This window comes from Oncorhynchus masou, chromosome 1, assembly GCF_036934945.1.
Source record: "Oncorhynchus masou masou isolate Uvic2021 chromosome 1, UVic_Omas_1.1, whole genome shotgun sequence".
Classification (NCBI taxonomy): domain Eukaryota; kingdom Metazoa; phylum Chordata; class Actinopteri; order Salmoniformes; family Salmonidae; genus Oncorhynchus; species Oncorhynchus masou.
In genome coordinates, this window is record NC_088212.1 from 69386686 (window position 1) to 69402838 (window position 16153).

Genomic DNA, 16153 nt, shown 5'->3' on the forward strand with positions numbered 1-16153 from the left:
TGGTGGAGAGTGGTGTGCCTATGTTTTCTGACACTGAAATGACCCAGTAATTAACATAGAATCCATCAAACTAACAGAACCAGGTCAGACGGCTGATCTAGACTCATCATTCAATATATAAATAACACATTTTAACTGATGACAAAGTCTAATCTAGAAGATAGACCATGATCTTAGAAAATGGAATTCTGTTGATAACTGCTACTTTCCAATATTTCCTGACATGATGTTCCATACATATGGAGATGGCAAAGTCTTAGGGCTAGATTCAATCCAATCTGCCATTTTTGGCCATGCACCTTTAAAGGCAATGGTCTTGTGGAGATTGCATTCACTGTAAACGCTATATATGCCGGCTCAATCGGAAATTATCTTTAAATGTCAATGGCGCTATAACGCAGATCGGATTGAATCTTGGCCTTATGCTCTCATGAGGCATAGAAGACCTGTTTTCAGTCTGAAATATACCCCTGGACACTTCTGGTAGATCTGAGACGATTAGACATGTAGGCAGTATGGAGGAAAGTCCACCGATCCAACCATAAGAGTCAATGGAGCTATTACCATATTGCACCCATCCGATCATCTCAGATCAATGAGAATATGGGAAGAGCTTTGGGTTGATTTCAAACTAAGCACTGGGAGAAAGACAGAGGTGAAAAAGATACAATATGGCTGCGGGAATAGTTAGGAAAAGTGGCTTTAATGTAAACACAACATTCGATTGGCTCAGCACAAACATTCCACATGAGAGAGCAACCAATAAACTACGGAGAAGGAAGGGGTGCAGAACAAAAGCATTCACAGTAAAAAAAAAAGAAATCTGGTATAATCATATATATACAGTACGGTGTGTAAGGTGAAAATGGAAAGGGGGATTGAGAGAAATGAGGAATGACGTGATAGAGGGAGTATAGAGGGATAGGATGTATCTTCAGGTGCACAGGTGAATGAGTGGAGAGCAGTACTTTTCCTCTGTGAAAAGAGAGAACGTGACAGCCGGGGTTTGACTGTGGCCTGCTCAGGGTTAAGAGGTCAGACGGGTAGGGGTTAGGGTTCACCCAAACTCCCCACTGAGAGACTGCTGCTGAATTCCAACTCTACCCCAGCCCCTGCTGCTTGGGAAAGCCTGTAGATCTAAAACAATTGTGTGTATATATATATATATATATATATATATAAAGCAATTTGTCAAAAATACCACCCACTCAATCAGAAGAGAAGGTGACACAATTACCATATTGTCTAACCCATTCACCTCCATGTACTATATTTAGTACAATATCAAAATGTGCCACTGAACAAATTCTATTTGGTGTAAATGCATTACATTTAGTGATAACATAGTACAAGTGTCTAGACAGGCCACATTGACATTTTAAGATTGTCATTTTCTATCATACCTCCAAAATTGGTGTTTTGTGACAATAGTAATCATTAAAATGACTTCAGCATATGTATTTTGAAATACATTTCAGAATTATATAGTTTAAAAGCATAAAGTATTGTTCTTTGACCCTTTTAAGCCCAAATATGCCAAATAGATGATTCAACTCGTTTGTGAACTACAGCCGTTTCTGTATCGCACTATATTTAGTCTTTGGACACATGGGGTTACTGTATTTTACATATTACACGAATCATGTCATGTCATATTACACGAATCACGAATCATGTCATATTACATGTTCAAATGATCAGATCTTAATCATTTTTGGTATATAGATTGTCCAGACCAATATAAATATGAAAACAATATCGAAATAAATCCACTCACTCTCTCACACACACACCCCAAGAGTACATGCAGTATTTGCAAGTCCAATGGAGACTGCAGAGAGAAACATTTTACAACATGTTCTCTCTTTCTCAGCTCTTAAACATGTTCAGATCATAATGTTTGCTATATAGATTATTTAGACCAATATATGAATATAAAAATATTTAAATACATCCACGCCCTCTCACACAGACAACCCTAGAGTACATACAGTATAAGCAAATTCAATGGAGTAATTTTATCACACACACACATACCACAGACATACACACACACACACACACAAACACAGGTGTGCATTGATGTCTGTGGGGTGTATACACAGGCGTGTGCTTGTGAGAGGGAGAGAAAGAGGGAGAATGCTGTAGCAGGACTCACTCGCCATTGACTTACATTGGATTTGCTTATGCTGTATAATATACTATAGGAGTGTGTGTGGATTTCTTTAGATATTGTTTTTATATTTATATATTGGTCCAGACAATCTATATAGCAAACATTATTAAGATGTGAACATGTTTAAGATCTGAGAAAGAGGGACAATACTGTAAAATCACTCACTCTCCAGTCTCTATTGACTTGCATTTGATGCATGCACTCTAGGGGGGTGTGTGTGTGTGGATTTCCTTAGGTATTGTTTTCATATATATATATATATTGGTCCAGACAATCTATATGTCAAAAAATGTAAAAGATCTGATCATTTGAACATGTATTTATAGGACTTGATTCATGAAATGTGTAAAAACCAGTAACCCCATGTGTCCAAAGACTAAATATAGTACAATATCAAAAACTCACATTGTAGACAAACTCTGTGGCCGATGTAAATAAAATCTTCAGATTTGTCCATCAATAAACTCAGAGAACATGTGTACTAAAGGATATTACACATTACCGTTATGGACATGAAAAGGTTAAACCAATCAAATCCTTTCATATCTACAGGAATTCCTAGAGGGGATACTATGGATGGATTTGGAATTCAGCATGCTTGCTCACAAGGGTCATCCTGAGATAAGCACTGTGTGGCTTATCTAATCTACAAATTACCTCAACTTCCAAATAACTGAGCATTCACATATTGTTTTATTACATAAAGAGCACCCAGGAAGACCCTTTTGAACAAGCAGAGAGACTGGTCAGTGGTCTGTGGCTGTCCTCTCCTAAAACTACAAATCTGTAAGGACTGCTGAGTGAAAACAACACAGTGGAAACCTATCCAGTCCTTTCATCTCAGTGATAAGTGATAAGTGAGAGGAGACCAGGAGACAACCATATGATACATCACTGACCAGTGGACTTGAGTGTGCAAGTCTAAAATGCTCACCTATTCCCCATATGATGTACTACTTTTGAAGAAGTAGTACACTACATGGGAGGTGACATTTGAGACGGTCCATCCGAGCAGCTCTAGACCCTCTGAGACTGAGACAGGAAGTGGTGTTCCACCGGTCTGACAGGACAGGAAATAAATATGTGGCACGGGATTCTAGGAGGTAGGAGGAAGCATGGAGGGCATGAGGTTGAAATAAAATGCATAAATAATTTGATGATAATAAAGCGTACGCGTCCCTTCAATTACATTATATTGTAAAGATAGTGTGAAAGTGATCAATGATCTCTAATTCTATTCCCCTATCTGTCATGCTCAGAAGGTAGGCACTGATATCACACTTTCCTGACACAGATATATCATTGGCTGACAGGCATTTCATCACACTGCAGGAGACCAATGGCAGAGCCTGCCACACAAACAGAACGGCCCCCCCTTCTGGATGTTTGAAAGAGAGAGGAATAAAACAGAGCAGAAGGAGCTCATGTAGAGCAGCCCTGTGTGAGTCCAACAGAGAGGGGGGTTCTATCCAACGCTGGACAGAACCCCCACTACGAGCCCCAGCCACCAGTACCTCCCCTATTACATCATCACCTAGAGCACAACATCACCTCTGCAAACGGAGCACCAAGGGGTACATTCATTTTGGCTCAATGTTCTGGATGTTGCAGATAGAGATGTTATGTATAGAACTGACACAAATCTCTATCACAAGGAGAAAAGGACCTTCTCCGCTCTATGCATAACATTTCTATCTAATTTGTTGCGAAACATGGCACGAAAACAGAATATACCCCTTGGACTGTCCCTTTTCTGATTCACATCTTACAGTTGTTCATACAATCAACAACAAAACATGAAAGACATTCAGTAGGAAACACATGTTGATAACAAATAAACAAAAGAGGGGTGGTGGAATTCTGAAATTAAAAAAAGGAATAGAGGAACAGAACATGGCAAAGAATCCGTCGTGGTGTCTGGCGGCAGCTCTTTGGGTCCCTTTGGACGTGTAGATTTACATAATTATGCCTTTTAATATCATCAAAATTATTATTATTATTAACCACCTCACGCCCTCTAATGCAACCTCTGTGCAGGGCTAGGCCTCAGTATAAGCCACACCCCCTCAGGTTGTTGGCGATGATGATGTCAGTGACTGCGTCAAACACTACCTGGATGTTTCCTGTGTCAGTGGCACAGGTCAGGTGACAGTAGATCTCCTTGTTGGGCGAACGGCTCTTACTCTCAAATTGCACCTGAATGTATGCGGTAGCATCATCATAAGTGTTAGCACCTATGGGGGATTGGGAGGAAAGGTGGGTGAGGGCGAGAGAGAGGAGAGAGAAGAGTGGGAGAGGAAGAGAGATACAGCACCAGAGAGTGAGAGAGGCTTACAACCATCTGTTCTGCATGTGTGTCTGTCTGAGTTTGTGTATATGCAGACTGGAGGGGAGTCTTACCTGTATATTCAGGGAAACAGATACTCAGTGGTGACTTCTTAATCTTCTCCTCGAACAGATCCTTCTTGTTGAGGAAGAGGATGATGGAGGTGTCGATGAAGAACTTGTTGTTACAGATAGAGTCGAAGAGCATGAGGGACTCGTGCATGCGATTCTGCAGAAAATACCAAATCAGACAGATGAGATGCATGTCTGAGAATATGTGTGGTGTGTTTGTGAGTAGTATGAAGTGTGTGTGAAGTACTTACAGTGGTTTCATCCTCATGCAGAACCTGATCATAGCCACTTAGCGCCACACAGAAGATAATGGCAGTCACATCCTCAAAGCAGTGAATCCACTTCTTTCTCTCTGACCTCTGGCCTCCAACATCAAACAGCCTGAAAGAAACATAAGAGTTATAAACGGACCTTAACATACACTACAAATATGCTGCAAACAAATAAACTGGACTGGTTGTGTACTGTATGTGTACATCTATGTGTGTGTGGTGGGTCTAACCTAAAGTGCAGGTTTTTGAAGGTGAAATGGGTCTCCACGATGCCAGTGGTCTTGACTCGAGTTCTCAGGATATCCTGCTCGGTGGGCTGGTAGTCAGCAGCACCAATACGGTCTAAACTGTCCAGGTAGCTAATGAGAGAAAGAAGGAAAGAGAGGGGGAAATGGGGGAAAAGGTACCATATAGAATCTAAAAGGGTTCTTCGGCTGTCCTCGTAGGAAAACCCTTTGAAGAACCCTTTTTGGTTGCAGGTAAAACCCTTTTGGTTCCAAGTAGAACCCTTTCCACAGATGGCTCTACATGGAACCCAAAAGTGTTCTACCTGAAACCAAAAAGGGTTTTCCTATGGGGACAGCCGAAGAACCCTTTTAGAACCCTTTTTTCTAAGAGTGTAGAGCTTCAAAAATACAGTGCGAAGACTAACCTTTGCACTGTAAAGACTAACCACTTCAAAGACTAACCTTTGCACTGTGTTACTGTTCAAGAACAGGTAGCTAATTCCAATTTTTAGTTTATGTATGTTATGTAAGTGGAACTTTCTCACAAATCTCTCATTGACGTCAAAGCATGAATTGTGCTTAATTTTAAGTTACATGCATTCTGATATGTTTGTCCCTTAGTGTGGACTCACTAGGCAGCGGAGTCATTGAGCTGGTACTCCCTGGCCCTGTTGAAACACTCCTGGGTCCCGGCATCGGCCCACAGACGCTTCATAGCTGTCAGCAGCTCTGCTGAGTAGGGCTCTGTGTCCTCCATACGAGTGACCACATCACACACCAGCTTAGCATCCGCCTGAAAACACACACATACATAAGATATTATGTACAAAGATATGTGTAAGCACACACGTACACAAGCACACATACACAAACAAAAACATATGCATAGATGTATTAAGACACATATGAGCTGAAGACTATACAGTGGGGCAAAAAAGTATTAAGTCAGCCACCAATTGTGCAAGTTCTCCCACTTAAAAAGATGTGAGAGGCCTGTAATTTTCATCATAGGTACATTTCAACTATGACAGACAAAATGAGAAAAAAATTCCAGAGAATCACATTGTAGGATTGTTTTATGAATTTATTTGCAAATTATGGTGGAAAATAAGTATTTGGTCACCTACAAACAAGCAAGATTTCTGGCTCTCACAGACCTGTAACTTCTTCTTTAAGAGGCTCCTCTGTCCTCCACTCGTTACCTGCATTAATGGTACCTGTTTGAACTTGTTATCAGTATAAAAGACACCTGTCCACAACCTCAAACAGTCACACTCCAAACTCCACTATGGCCAAGACCAAAGAGCTGTCAAAGGACACCAGAAACAAAATTGTAGACCTGCACCAGGCTGGGAAGACTGAATCTGCAATAGGTAAGCAGCTTGGTTTGAAGAAATCAACTGTGGGAGCAATTATTAGGAAATGGAAGACATACAAGACCACTGATAATCTCCCTCGATCTGGGTCTCCACGCAAGATCTCACCCCGTGGGGTCAAAATGATCACAAGAACAGTGAGCAAAAATCCCAGAACCACACGGGGGGACCGAGTGAATGACCTGCAGAGAGCTGGGACCAAAGTAACAACGCCTACCATCAGTAACACACTACGCCACCAGGGACTCAAATCCTGCAGTGCCAGACGTGTCCCCGTGCTTAAGCCAGTACATGTCCAGGCCCGTCTGAAGTTTGCTAGAGAGCATTTGGATGATCCAGAAGAATATTGTGAGAATGTCATATGGTCAGATGAAACCAAAATATAACTTTTTGGTAAAAACTCAACTCGTCTTCTTTGGAGGACAAAGAATGCTGAGCTGCATCCAAAGAACACCATACCTACTGTGAAGCATGGGGGTGGAAACATCATGCTTTGGGGCTGTTTTTCTGTAAAGGGACCAGGACGACTGATCCGTGTAAAGGAAAGAATGAATGGGGCCATGTATCGGGAGATTTTGAGTGAAAACCTTCCATCAGCATTGAAGATGAAACGTGGCTGGGTCTTTCAGCATGACAATGATCCCAAACACACCGCCCGGGCAACGAAGGAGTGGCTTCGTAAGAAGTATTTCAAGGTCCTGGAGTGGCCTAGCCAGTCTCCAGATCTCAACCCCATAGAAAATCTTTGGAGGGAGTTGAAAGTCCGTGTTGCCCAGCAACAGCCCCAAAACATCACTGCTCTAGAGGAGATCTGCATGGAGGAATGGGCCAAAATACCAGCAACAGTGTGTGAAAACCTTGTGAAGACTTACAGAAAACGTTTGACCTCTGTCATTGCCAACAAAGGGTATATAACAAAGTATTGAGATAAACTTTTGTTATTGACCAAATACTTATTTTCCACCATAATTTGCAAATAAATTCATAAAAAATCCTACAATGTGATTTTCTGGGGGTTTTTTCCCTAATTTTGTCTGTCATAGTTGAAGTGTAACTATGATGAAAATTACAGGCCTCTATCATTTTTTTAAGTGGGAGAACTTGCACAATTGGTGGCTGACTAAATACTTTTTTGCCCCACTGTATAGCTGAATTCCTGAATGTGTACCACCATACCCCACTGGAATCCTCATTGAGAAGAACAGGGTCCTCATTGAGGATTCCAGTGCAGTGCACTTTGAAGTAAGGTTTTGAAAGGGCCATTGGTTGTATACTATGATGCTCCCTGCCCTGTGCAGGGACCATGTACCCACCTTTCTGTCCTTGTCTGCGTACTCGATGCCCAGAGAGTCCATAGCTCGGAGGACGGCAGCCAAACTCTGGATGGTGTTGCTGTAGACCACAGGCTTATACTGCTTCACATCATCCCCAGAAAAGCCATCCTCATGGATAATCCTGCATACACACACACACACACACACACATCAGAACACATACAAAATAACACCCACACACGTACTGTACGTAGGCTAAGTGTGCATGCATGAGCGCACACACACAAACATTCACACTTCAGTGAAACCACATTTCAGCAGACGCTTTAGTGTATGTGCATGTGTACGCGTGTGCATGTGACCAAGAACAGGGTTGTCTCTGAGCTCTGAGTATCAAGCAGTGCCTGCTCCTTAGCACACACCCAAATACACGCAGCACATCACTGGCTGCCACCCCTCTTCTCTTTTCTTCTCTCTTTCACACACAAACACTCACACCTCAGCAGCATCAGCAGCAGCCAATATAGCCACTTTAGGTTTCAGATTTGTAATGACAAAGGTGGTCTGTACATTTAAACCACTCTTAACAACATTGATGTGAAATGCTCTGACATTGAGGATTGGATTATAAATCCATTACACCAGCCTAGACTGTAATAAACTTCAGAAGTATACCATTGACTTCAAAAGGTGCATAGTCCACAGGTATGAAGATCTTATTCTTACAAAGTAAGGTGGTTCACACATTATGTAACACATTTTTCGATGACCTTTTCTTATATATATTTTTATTTTCACAGATGTTCAAGCTGTATAGCCTTCCTCAGTATGTGCCTTTCTTAAATGTGTGTGTACCACTTTGCCAGTCTGTACTAGTACACTATGATCAAGTTCTATTAAAACATTCTTGTTTTTGAATAATTAAGGTGTTGGTTTTAAATAATACAGATTGCTGTATACCATTATCAATGTACCTTGCTACATACAAACACAAACACACACACACACACACACACACTTTTTTTCTAATTTGACACAGAAAAATGAGTCCATAATAAACTTGGTCAAAGAAAATAGTGTAACCGGTGTGAAATGGCTAGCGAGTTAGCGGGGTGTACACTAATAGCATTTCAATCGGTGACATCACTCGCTCTGAGACCTTGAAGTAGTTGTTCCCCTTGCTCTGCAAGGGCCACGCCTTTTGTGGAGTGATGGGTAACGACGATGCTTCGTCGGAGGCAGTTGTTAATGTGTGCAGAGGGTCCCTGGTTTGAGCACAGGTAGGGACGAGGAGAGGAACGGACGCTACATTGTTACATTGGTGCCGTGACAAAGATCACTGGTTGCTGCAGAAAAGGAGGAGGTCAAAGGGGGGTGAGTGTAACCGGTGTGAAATGGTTAGCAGGGTGCGCACTAATAGTATTTCAATCGGTGACGTCACTCACTCTGAGACGTTAAAGTAGTTGTTCCCCTTGCTCTGCAAGGGCTGCGAATTTTGTGGAGCGATGGGTAACGATGCTTCGTGTGAGGCAGTTGTTGATGTGTGCAGAGGATCCCTGGTTCGGGGCGAGGAGAGGGACGGAAGCTACACTGTTACAATGGCACCGATTGGCCTGTAGGTGATACTGTTATAAGCAGTCTCTCTTAAACCCTCAAATCCGCCACCTGTTTGACATCAACACTTGAATCTTTGCATGTAGGTGTCTTTCCGCAAGCTGAACAAATTTGCCACAAGGACCCATAAGGTCCTTTGGGATAGGTTTTCCTCCATTGTGGAAATTTGTGAAAACCTTTTAAAAAAGTACTCTTGCGTTTCCTTAGTTTGAGAAAACCTAAGGGATTGGTTAAGTGATGGCTGAGTTATCAATAAATCCACTTCACAATGACCTATCTGTTTGAAACTTTTATAGTCAGCAAAGACATTAATATGATGAACCATGTTAACTTTGGCATTGAGATCTTTAAAAAAAGAAGGAAACTATTAACAATTAACATTTTTGACTATGTAATGCTAATGCTTAAAATAATCACACAAAAAATCTCATGTACTAAAAGTCAAATTCACTCCAAATGTGGTTTTTGGACTCATCACAATAGTCCCTAACGAGTATGAGAAAATAACACTGATGAATTCAAAGATGGCTACCTGTAGATGCATATTAGCACATACACTAAAATGCTAAAATATGCTAAAAATACTTCAAATATCTTCTATTTATGAACCATAGGACCAAATGACACTAAATTTGAAATGTAGCCCCATAGTACTTGCTTTAACTAAGTTTGAGAAAAGATCAAAAGATGGCCGAGTTATTGACAATTCAAAAATCTGTTTTTATTTGTGTATTTAAATCACTGTAAATCCACAATGATCTTGTGTCCTTTCTGTCATCCTGAGAACCCAGTTCATTGCTGCTCGCAGCTACACTACATGGCCAAAAGTAAGTGGACATCCCTTCAAATGAGTGGATTCAGCTATTTCAGCCACACCTATTGCTATATAAAATCGAACACACTGCCATGCAATCTCCATAGACAAACATTGGCAATAGATTGGCCCGTACTGAAGAGCTCAGTGACTTTCAACATGGCACCGTTGTAGGATGCCACCTTTCCAACAAGTCAGTTTTGTCAAATTTCCTCTGCCCTGGTCAACTGTAAGTGCTGTTATTGTGAAGTGGAAACGTCTAGGAGCAACAACGGCTCAGCCGCGAAGTGGTAGGCCTCACAACCTCACAAAATGGGACCGACCGAATGCTGAAGCACGTAACACGTAAAAATCATCTTTCCTCGGTTGCAACATTCACTATTGAGTTCCAAACTGCCTCTGGAAGCAATTTCAGCACAATAAATGTTTGTCATGAGCTTCATGAAATGGGTTTCCATGGCCGAGCAACCGCACACAAGCCTAAGATCACCATGTGCAAGGCCAAGCATTGGCTAAAGTAATATAAAGCTCACCGACATTGGACTCTGGAGCAGTGGAAATGCATTCTCTGGAGAGATAAATCACTCTTCACCATTTGGCAGAACCCTACCTGCCCCAATGCATAGTGCCAACTGTAAAGTTTGCTGGAGGAGGAATAATGGTTTGGGGCTGTTTTTCATGGTTTGGGCTAGGCCCCTTAGTACCAGTGAAGGAAAATCTTAACGCTACAGCATACAATGACATTCTAGATAATTCTGTGGCAATAGTTTGGGGAAGGTATTTTCCTGTTTCAGCATGACAATGCCCCAATGCACAAAGCTAGGTCTATACATAAATGGTTTGTTCAGATAAGTGTGGAAGAACTTGACTGGCCTGCACAGAGCCCTGACCTCAACCCCACCGAACACCTTTGGGATGAATTGGAACGCCAACTGCGAGCCAGGCCTAATCACCCAACCTCACTAATGCTCGTGGCTGAATGGAAGCAAGTCCCTGCAGCAATGTTCCAACATAGTGGAAAGCCCGGCCAGAAGAGTGGAGGCTGTTATAGCAGCAAAGGGGGGGGGGGACCAACTCCATATTAATGCTGATTTTTGAATGAGATATTTATTATTATTATTATACTCCTTTGTAAAACACGATAGGGTATCTCAAGGGGTTTATCGTGTCAATAAAATTCTAGCAAATAAACATATGGATGTAAGCACATCCACACACACACCATTATCAATATACATACATACAAAAGTACACAAATGCACACACTTGTGTACACACAAAAGGAGACAATGCTAGCTCAGCTCCAGGATCAGTTTTCTCTTTCCCGATCCTGGTATTATGTAATATAACCAATGTAACATATGTAGTTCACAACAGAAGCCGCTCCTGAGCGATGCTTTTGGGTAACTGTCTGTACCGCTAGGGAGAACCCCCAGGATAATTAAATATGGAGAGAGTGCTAGAATGGAAGGAAACAGAGTGGAGTAGAGGGAGGAGTGTGTGTGTGATGGAAAAAGCAGGGTGTGTGTGGGGCAGATGAGTGTGTGCTGAGGTACAGTGAAGCCACTGAACCCAACATTTTTTAAATTGTGGATTTTTGAGAGGATGTCTGCATAGCAACAGTCATGTTTTATTATGTGCATGAAAATATTATATAATGTGCTTTTCCGGTTGGGCCCTGGATACAGAGGTCTTCTTTAAAGAAGAAATCCAGTAACAGGGTTTAGAAAAAGAACAGTGATTTAGATGAGAGTGGTTTAGACGAGAAAGGGGAAGGTTTAGATGAGGTTTTAGATGCCATATTTTCTGAGTAAATCCGCTTTATAGACAAAGTACTCTCAGCGATATCAGGCACTTAAAGCCATTAAGATTAAAGCAGAGATATTTGCTAATGGAGATGTAGTGTAGTGACCACACTAATACACACATACACACACATTGGCTGCACACAAACACACACACAGTCACAAACATCCATGTTTTCACACACACACACACACAGTCACAAACACCCATGTATTCGCCCTCCCTCTTTTCGATAGACACATGAAAAACCTCTGGGTAAATTTCAGCACCATATCAGTGGACAGCACCCCTGCGGCCTGCTACTGACCGTGAGCACCGCCTCCGATTTACCGTCTACAGGAGGTGCTCGAATCACTGGCAGAGGTACGGTCTCTGAGGAAACATGGCGGACCAAGCGGCTCAGCCTCACTATGGGCAGGGGAGGCGCAATCTCAGGCCTCGTCAAAGACGCCTATGTCAGAAAAAAACAGCACTTACTTCATCTGTTTGACGATGGTGCTTTTGCCCGATTCTCCTCCCCCTAAAGGGAATAGAGAGCAGAGTGAGAGTCGGTTGTCTTTAGGGTGACATGACATCAGGACCACGGAGAGCGCTTGCCGCCCCGGCCCGGGTCTCTGCAATCTACATCAACATCAACCGAACTGTGCAGAACGGGCAGCCCCGTTATAAACGGTGTCTTACCAAGCAGTAGCAGTTTCACCTCCTTTGCGGCAGTGACTCCATCATCCTTCAGATTTTTCTCGATGGCTTTGCTCCTGTCCAGAGCAGCGCGCTCCTCGGCGCTGAGTGTACATCCCATGTCTAGAGCCGAATGAACAATCCCTTCTTCTCCTCTATTCCGCCCTGTCCCTCGCCGACTCAATCTGTATGTTTGTCTCTCTCTCTCGCTCGTTCAGTCTGCTACAGCATGAGGCCCGGATTGAGGGCAAATGAAACCGGGTCCGAACAGGGTTTTTTCTCCGTGCCTCTATGGATTGCGCTCCGTCCCTCTTGGAGCGGGGGCTGAGGTCGTTGTATTCGAGCCTCAGGGCTGAGGGGTCTCTATAGGGCGGCACCGATGACAGCGAGCGCGAGCGATCTCATCGTTCAATCTCTTCACAATAACCGACAGAGAGAGGAGGGGAAGGGAAGGCAGTGTGCGCGAGACTCACCGAGCGCAGACAATCTCGTTGACGTCAGAGCCAAGGCAAGCGCTAATCGTCCGATGCGACCACATTCAAAGGGGTATTTTATAGACACATTTTGCTTTCGTGGAATAATTTCGCTGAATATACAGTGTATAATATGCCTTTTTATTATACAAGGGGCGTGGTCTTGCACGATACTGGAAGTGGGCCATTCTTGTCTTCCGTGTCCTTATAAATAGACTGTGTATAATCCACTAGGAGTGGGTAAACATTAGGCTATAACGTTAGCCTTTTTATATTTGACATTTTAGTAATTTAGCAGACACTCTTATCCAAAGCGATTTACAGGAGCAATTAGGGTTAAGGGCCTTGCTCATGTAATGTCAACAGCAACAATGGGCTACACAAGGTAGTACAACACAATATCATTACATTTCAATTGTATTCATTATTAATCTAGCAATTGCATTTATCCTGTGTGTGTGTGTGTGTGTGTGTTATGTTGCTTGCATTTATGTATTATGAGTGTGTGTGCATGTGTTTATGTCTGCAGTGCAGTATGTGTAAAAGTGAATGTGTGTGTATCTGTGTCTGTTTCTCTTTGTGCATGTGTGTGTAACTCTACGTGTGTATGTGTGTGCACATTAAAAGCTTCTAATCCACATGCGGAAAAACTGGAGTGGTGAGGTGTGAGGGTTTTTACAATGGACTATACTGACACCAAAAGCCTGAATTACCATTTAAACCTACAGCCTTACAAGTAAATTCTGCAAAAACCTTCACCGGGTCAATCCTATAGCCTTCATAAACTATGCCCCAAGCTCTTACCATAATACAACAGGACATACAGTGAGCTCCAAAAGTATTGAGACAGTGACACATGTTTTGTTGTTTTGGCTCTGTACAGTACTCCAGCACTTTGGAATTATTGTTACGGGTTTCTTCTGTTGAAAGAGAGGCGGACCAAAACGCAGAGTGGTTATTGTGATACATCTTTAATGAAGATGATAAAGAACAATATACAAAACAAGAAATGTAAAAAAAAAAAATGAAAACAGCCCTATCTGGTGTAACAAACACAAAGACAGGAACAATCACCTACAAGAGACCTAAAGAATATGGCTGCCTAAATATGGTTCCCAGTCAGAGACAACGATAAACACCTGCCTCTGATTGAGAACTACTCTCGGCAACCATAGACTTACCTAGAGTACTACTCTAACCACAATCCCATCACTACAAACAACCCCAGACAAAACAAACCACATAAATCCCCATGTCACACCCTGGCCTCACCAAAAATACTAACGAAAACACAGAATACTGTCTGTCCACGGTGGCGGCTCTGGCGCTGGACGTAGACCCCATTCCAACATAGTCTCTGTCCACCTCCTTCGCGTCCCTTGATTGGCGACCCTCGTCACCGACCCAGGCCTACTAACCCCAACAAAGGGCCCACCTGGACTGAGGGGTGCCTCACGACTGAGGAAGCTCAGGACTGAGGGGAAGCTCAGGACTGAGGGGAAGCTCAGGACCGAGAGGAAGCTCAGGACCGAGAGGAAGCTCAGGCAGGTTGATGGATCTGGCAGATCCTGGCTGGCTGGTGGTTCTGGCAGATCCTGGCTGACTGGTGGTTCCCGGCAGATCCTGGCTGACTGGCGGTTCCGGCAGATCCTGACTGACTGGCGGTTCTGGCAGATCCTGGCTGACTGGCAGTTCTGGCAGATCCTGGCTGACTGGCAGTTCTGGAAGATCCTGGCTGACTGGCAGATCCTGGCTGACTGGCAGTTCTGGCAGATCCTGGCTGACTGGCGGCTCCTGGCTGAATGGCGGATCCTGGCTGAATGGCGGATCTAACGGATCCTGGCAGACTGGCGGCTCTGGCGGATCCTGGCTGACTGGCGGATCCTGGCTGAATGGCGGATCCTGGCTGACTGGCGGATCTGACGGATCCTGGCAGACTGGCAGCTCCTGGCGGCACCTGGCTGACTGGCGGCACTGGCAGCTCCTGGCTGACTGGCGGCTCCTGGCAGACTGGTGGCACTGGTGGCTCCTGGCAGACTGGCGGCTCCTGGCAGACTGGCGTCACTGGCGGCTCCTGGCAGACTGGCGGCTCCTTACAGACTGGCGGCACTGGCGGCTGCTTGCAGACTGGCGGCACTGGCGGCGCTGGGCAGACTGGCGGCACTGGCGGCGCTGGGCAAACGGGTGGCTCAGGCAGCGCTGATGGCGCTGGGGAGACGGGCAGCTCAGACGGCGCTGGGCAGACGGGAAGCTCCGGCAACGCTGGAGAGGAAGGCTCCAGCAGCGCTGGACTGAGGAGCTCTGGCGCCTCTGGAATGAGGGGCTCTGGCGCCTCTGGAATGAGGGGCTCTGGCGCCTCTGGACTGAGGGGCTCTGGCGCATCTGGACTGAGGGGCTCTGGCGCCTCTGGACTGAGGGGCTCTGGCGCCTCTGGACTGAGGGTCGGAAACTCCAGTAGCGCCGGACAGGCGGGAGCACCTGTGTTAATGGGACGGAGAGACAGCCTGGTGCGGGGTGCCAGCACTGGTGGTACCGGGCTGGGGACACGCACCTCAGGGTGAATGCCTTGCATACTATGCCAAACCAACAGCCTTCTCTCTATTCTGTCCAATACATCCTTAACACTCTCAGACTCAGCACTCAGCTTCGCCGACAGCTCCATCCATGGCTCCTTGTGGTAAACAGGGGGAGTTGGCTCAGGTCTGACTCCTGACTCTGCCACACTCTCTCTGTGCCCCCCCCAGCCGCTCTGCCATGCTAGCTCCTCCTGCTGCTGCTTTTGCTGCTGCTGCTGTTGCTCCTGCTGCACCTGTTGCTTCTCCTGCTGCTGCTGTTGCTCCTGCTGCACCTGTCGCTTCTCCTGCTGCTGCTGTTGCTGCTGCCTCTGTTTCCCACGCCGCTTGGTCCTTGGTTGGTGGGTGATTCTGTTAGGGATTTTCTCCTCTTCTTCCGAAGAGGAGAGGCGAAAAGGATCGGAGGACCAATATGCGGTGTGGTAAGTGTCCATGGTTCTTTTAATACAAAAAATGTACACATGAACAAACTA

General features: G+C 44.4%; 1 protein-coding gene across 1 annotated transcript; it reads right to left on the reverse strand.

Annotated features, from left to right (window-relative positions):
- Positions 1–684: 684 nt before the first annotated feature.
- On the reverse strand, positions 685–13090 carry LOC135549482 (guanine nucleotide-binding protein G(o) subunit alpha-like). The gene is made up of 8 exons (XM_064979484.1): positions 12638–13090; positions 12434–12476; positions 7762–7903; positions 5705–5865; positions 5076–5204; positions 4825–4954; positions 4577–4730; positions 685–4410 (listed from the first exon to the last, which is right to left on the reverse strand). Exons 1-8 carry the CDS (start codon positions 12753–12755, stop codon positions 4223–4225), a joined length of 1065 nt encoding a protein of 354 aa, XP_064835556.1. The 5' UTR covers positions 12756–13090; the 3' UTR covers positions 685–4222.
- Positions 13091–16153: the final 3063 nt, after the last annotated feature.

Excerpts from the sequence above, each read along its gene's own strand:
- LOC135549482 (XM_064979484.1), bottom strand. The coding sequence starts at position 12,755 with ATGGGATGTACACTCAGCGCCGAGGAGCGCGCTGCTCTGGACAGGAGC. Across the intron at positions 7,904-12,433 it reads ACCATCGTCAAACAGATGAA|GATTATCCATGAGGATGGCT; the intron begins GTAAGTGCTGTT and ends GTGTGTATGCAG. Across the intron at positions 4,731-4,824 it reads TGCATGAGGATGAAACCACT|AATCGCATGCACGAGTCCCT; the intron begins GTAAGTACTTCA and ends TATTTTCTGCAG.